General features: G+C 41.6%; 1 protein-coding gene across 1 annotated transcript; it reads left to right on the forward strand.

Annotated features, from left to right (window-relative positions):
* Positions 1 to 303: 303 nt before the first annotated feature.
* Positions 304 to 3,539, forward strand: mmadhca (metabolism of cobalamin associated Da). The gene is made up of 8 exons (XM_037460867.2): positions 304 to 417; positions 887 to 934; positions 1,116 to 1,257; positions 1,407 to 1,627; positions 1,764 to 1,869; positions 1,949 to 2,067; positions 2,162 to 2,248; positions 2,332 to 3,539. The coding sequence occupies exons 2-8, from the start codon at positions 923 to 925 to the stop codon at positions 2,548 to 2,550; spliced, it is 906 nt and encodes a 301-aa protein (XP_037316764.1). The 5' UTR covers positions 304 to 417; positions 887 to 922; the 3' UTR covers positions 2,551 to 3,539.
* Positions 3,540 to 5,275: the final 1,736 nt, after the last annotated feature.

The following is a 5,275-nucleotide window of genomic DNA, read 5'->3' on the forward strand; positions in this document are numbered from 1 at the left end:
CTCTCATCTTATGAGGACCGCATGATGCAAATTCTCACTAGTAAGCTACTTTATGAGGCCTATACGCGACGTTAAGCAGGTCTTCTGTTATCGAATCGCTGGTGGTGTTAACCGTTAACTTGCTGCCATCTTGTGGTGATACACGAGAAGACACGACCCTTTAATATCTGGTATATAGCTCTGGTTCGAAGGACGGTGTTGATTAAAAAATATCGTATCAATGTAGAAAAAGTCACGTGGGGAATAGCGCGCATCGAAAAATCTTTTTATATCCCAATTGTGACTTACGTCACAGATAAAATGGACGTTGATATTATGCAAACTGCGCACTTGTTTGTCCCTCATCGCTTGCCGTCGTTGTTTTTTTAGCGATAGCGAGAAACTCTGCTCTAGAGCTGCGGTCGTACAATTTGAAAGGTAAGAACAACATGTCATATTCACATATGTTTGTCATTTATTTATTTTCGTGGTCGTATGTTCGTGCACCGGTCATGTCAAGGTTAGGAAATGTAAAATTCTGCTTACCAGGGGAAAGTGTCAAAGTAAGCTATCAGCTGACCTATGTGTTAGCAACATTAGCTTACGTTAGCTTCTAACTAACGTTAACTGTTAGCTGTTTGGCTTGCGTTGAACCAGACTGATTTTGAGACTATTATATCCGTTGCAAGTTGAGGTTAAACGTGTTGTTACCTGTGAAGCGAGTGTTTGACGGCGTGTCATTGCTTTTAATCCTCCGTGAAAGATTGCGTCATGTCAGCTAGCATACGTGTGTTATAACTAACGTTAACTCCTGCTAGCCAACTAAAAGTTGGCTATTTTTAAATGAAAAAATACACGTGTTGACTTGTCCTTTTGCACTATAATAACCTAACTTTTTAAAATCCAGCAGGTTAAAGTTGGAGGGGGAAGTAGGCGAACCACCATGTCCAGTAGTGTAAGTGACATAACATGCCCGTTATATGTGTTATTATTATTAAGCTATTCCTAATAGTAATGAGCATATTTCCCTATAAAAACTGTGTTTTACATAATAGGCTGCTCTCCATAACCTGTTTATTAAGTGGGCATTCTTAAAATGCTTCCAGATGTTAATTAAAGTCCTTTTTCCCATACAGGTGCTGTGTAGTCGCAGCAGGTTGGTCCTGTCTAAGACTCCTGGCAATAAAGCATTGGCTGCCCTCCGTGCCGGCAGAACCAGAACCTTCTCCGCTGCTAGCTCAGATGAACCTTACATAGCCGTATCACACACAGACTCCGGTGAGTACAACGGTAAAGGTTCACCGGTTACTGGTGAATGTGAACATACTCTTAACTATTCTGATCTAGATCTGTAGGGAGCATATGACAATCAAACAGACGGCTTGTTGGAACAAAGGTAAATGTAAAGTCCTCTTTGACCCCTGCAGGGCAGAGGACCGTGTGGCCTGACGAGAACATGGGGCCGTTCGGACCGCAGGACCAGCGCTTCCAGTTACCGGGTAACGTCGGGTTCGACTGCCACCTGGAGGGCACGGAGAACCAGAAGAAGACGGCCCCGGTCCACAGGACGGTGCCGGATGTACTCACAGCCACGAGCTGCACTGAGAGGCACCAGTTCATACTGGCCCAGTTTGTTAACGAGTTCCAAGTAAGTTGTTGAATATATATATATATTCTACATGTATACCATAGACCGTATTGTAGAGCACACTGAGGTTATGTTGTTGTTTTTTAATGTATTTTTCCTCTCATTTATTTTGTGTGGTTTTTTTTTTATTCATCAGGGTAACCTGGGTGCAATAAACACAAGAGTCCATAAAGCTGAGCAGTACTTTAATCAGACAGAGACAGACTGCTCCATAAATTCTTGCCCTGAGCTGCTCAGGAAAGGTATGTTATCGTTACTTTGGATCAAATCATTTTGTGCGGTGGCACCTAGTAACGTGAAGTAACAAAATCTGTGTTTCAGATCTCGAGCTCATGTTCCCCACTGCGCCCTCCTCCTCCATCACAGTTGTGACAGTCACACAGAGTAACGGTCCGTGTGAGGAGGCAGCCGAGCCGGACAAAGACCAGCTGCTGCACAAAGTGAGACTGTTTATACATGTGTGTATATACACAGTTGAGAGACGTGATTTGATGTTGAAGCCGCTTACCGACGAGCATATTCTCCTCACTGCAGTTTGTGAGCGGCGCCAAGGAAATGTGCTTCGCTCTGTGGACCGCCGGCTACTGGGCCGACTTCATCGACCCAACAACAGGGGCAGCTGTGAGTTACTGTTGGCAGCGGGGATTTCTTGCATTAACGGTGAAGCGGCTCCATATTTACACCCCCTCTTGTTCCCCTGACAGTTCTTTGCGTCTCCATCAAGTCAAACCAAACTGCGAACGGAGGAGGAACTAAGAGACTTGGGATTCCACATCGAAGTGTCGGGCTCTTGCACAGTTATACGCCACATCCTGAGAGGAACGCCTCAGTTTGTGGGGACTGTTTTCACCAACGCACCCGCTCACAGTTCTGCCATCGCGAGACTGCAAGGACTTTCAAATGTGCTTGCGGATGAGGAATAGGCTTTTTGAGACATATATATATATATTTCCCAGAAAGGTATTCAAACAAGGCGTCTTATTTATGGTTTGAAGAAGCTTAGATGTTGTTAGCGTTGGTCAACCCGACTTACCTTGCACTACGTCGGGAAAGAAACACAAACTCCGAGGCCTTTCGACATGTAACATCTGTTGTTTGAAGAGTAGAATTTTGTAGAATAATTCAAGTGTTGAGACGGTTTTATTTGATTCACTATAGTTGTGACCGTCAGAACTACTCAGCCAATAAAGTGACTTCTCATCAGGCCGCAGTCACATTGTTTCCTGTAGCGGTGAGTGTGCTCCTTCACTGAAGTGTTTTCCAAATTGATCAACACATTCTAGTACTCAGGGAAATTAATTATCCTACTTGATATTTTACTTTTCATTAGGAAAAGTTTCCTCTACATAAAAAATATGCAACAACATAACAGTTTCTATAATGAAAAATGGACAATAAAAAGCGTTTGTGAAACGCTTAAAATATCAAAGTAAGCTTTGAACTACAAAAAGTACCAGTAGTTATGCAGGATTGCCCATGTTAGATGTGTGTACATCTCTAATGCTGTTAAAAGGTGAGGATACATTTAACTACCTTACATACGACTGCAATTCAACCTGTAATAATACATCATTTGGTTTTTGCTTTATATTTTTGTATAAATCAGAATGATTGAAGTAACTAAAAAACTAATATATATTTTGTTTTCTAATTTGTTTTTGGTTTTAAACATAACTTTCAAATATAAAAGTGAAGTTTCAGTCTGAGCATTGGAAAAAGAGAATTTAGAATTAATATTGTTCATGGCCAATTATTGTTGATGAATTCACCACTCGATCCTCTGGGTTAGAATTGTACTTCTGCTTGATGTGATTGCTGAAAGCAGCAAAGAACATCTGGTATTTCTACGTTTGGAGTCTGAAACAAATGTAGTGCTGGCCAACACATTTTCACAAGACATTTTTATTTTTCATTTTTGACAAATTATCCGAGAGCGAAATGAAAGCTGCAACAGCGCAAATTTCCTTTCTATCCAAATATCCAGTAGGGCATTTTTTTTGGTTCAGCTTGTGTGCGTGTACAGAAACCGTTGTGGTTATTTGTCTCTGCCTAGTGGTGGTTTGAAGTTACTGCAGAGAAGCTGAATCTTTTACCTTTGACTTGACAATGGTAATGATGCAGAGAAAGTTCAAGGTTACAGCACAATTAGTCTGGTGTCTCCCTGTGGTTGTGTGATCAGCGTTTGGTGTCATTGGGCCCCGCGTTTAGGCTCTTCTGGACCCCTTCTTCGACCCGTCGGTTATAACCGCCACCTCCGTATGAAAGCAACCCTGCCTCTCATGTAACAACATTCTCTATATTGTACTTGTATAATATGCAAAAATGTGTGTTGGGATGTGTATGTATGAAGGGTTTGAACTATTTTAAGTTGTTGGTCCATTTGTTTTTCAGTGATCCGGTGCATTGCTTGAAAATCAATAAAATGTGTCACAAAAAAAATGTTAACTGCACTGACTACAAATTTAAAAAACTTTAGAGTGCACATTACATGGCAACATTAAATCCTGTTACAATAAATAAACCCACAAAAACGCCTCAGCAAGGTGTAAAATAGGAGGAAGGGAAGGAAAACAAACTTGAAGGAAAGATTTTGCATCAGTGATGTTTACTTTATATCTTATTTGGTCAAGCCTAAAACCTGTTATTTGTGTTGGCCTTTTGTGATGGTTTATGAAATATCTATGTATTTATAGTAGGGCTGTCAAAAATAGCGCGTTAACGGCGTTAATTAGCTGTTTGTTGTTAATTACGTCAATTTTTTTGACGCATTTCACGCATGCGCAGTGTGACAAATTATTCAGGTCCGGAAAGAACCTCTTCTTCTAGGGAATGCACTTCATCCTATACAACACATTACTGCCACCTGCAGGCATATGTCAGGCCGTCAGGTTCAGCAAGTTGTTTGCGCCAGAGACCCGCTCCCCCCGCCCCCCCCCCCCCCCCGTTCTCGCGCAGCAGAACAGAGAAGAAGAAAAGCTCCGCCCAGCAGAGCAAGAGCAGCGCTGTTCTGAAACATGCGGAGGAAGAGAAACCAATGCGATCTAAATCCTCCCAGGTATGGGAATATTTCACACTGAAATGGGGGTGGTAGCGGATTTCTTTGCAGCGCCAGTCGTTCTAATCGCCGCGCTCGACTTCAAGGTGTAACCTTTATTATTGTTCGGTCTGAAACGGCGCGCCCAGTGACGGGTGGTGCAGCAATATTGTTGTTCGGGTGGAAATCGGGAGAAAGGTCGGTCCGGGAGATTTTCGGGGGGGGCTTTGAAACATCGGGAGGGTTGACATGTCTGGTCATGTCTGGTCATCGCAGGAGCACAAACTCGCAGCAGAGTGGGATAAACTGCAGAGGCTCGAGACCCTTCTAGAGCCATGCAGGGAAATCAGTCTGTAACTTATCAAATAACATTGATTTGATTATTTTCTGGAATGAATTAAAAAATCAAATATCAATAACATATATTTATGTAAAAAATAATAATTATGATAATAATAATGATAATTATGTATCTGTGTCCTGTTATTTATCTTTAGTATGCATTTCAGAAAGAAAAAATGGTTAGGATTCAGGTGTGATTAATCATGATTAATCCACTGAAAATTCTGATTAATTTGATTAAAATTTTTAATCATTTGACACCCCTAATTTAT

Source organism: Pungitius pungitius, chromosome 3 (assembly GCF_949316345.1).
Source record: "Pungitius pungitius chromosome 3, fPunPun2.1, whole genome shotgun sequence".
In the NCBI taxonomy this organism is placed as follows: domain Eukaryota; kingdom Metazoa; phylum Chordata; class Actinopteri; order Perciformes; family Gasterosteidae; genus Pungitius; species Pungitius pungitius.

Coding starts and splice junctions, on each gene's coding strand:
- mmadhca (XM_037460867.2), top strand. Junction 1,258..1,406: donor CGTATCACACACAGACTCCG/GTGAGTACAACG, acceptor TGACCCCTGCAG/GGCAGAGGACCGTGTGGCCT. Junction 2,249..2,331: donor ACCCAACAACAGGGGCAGCT/GTGAGTTACTGT, acceptor TTCCCCTGACAG/TTCTTTGCGTCTCCATCAAG.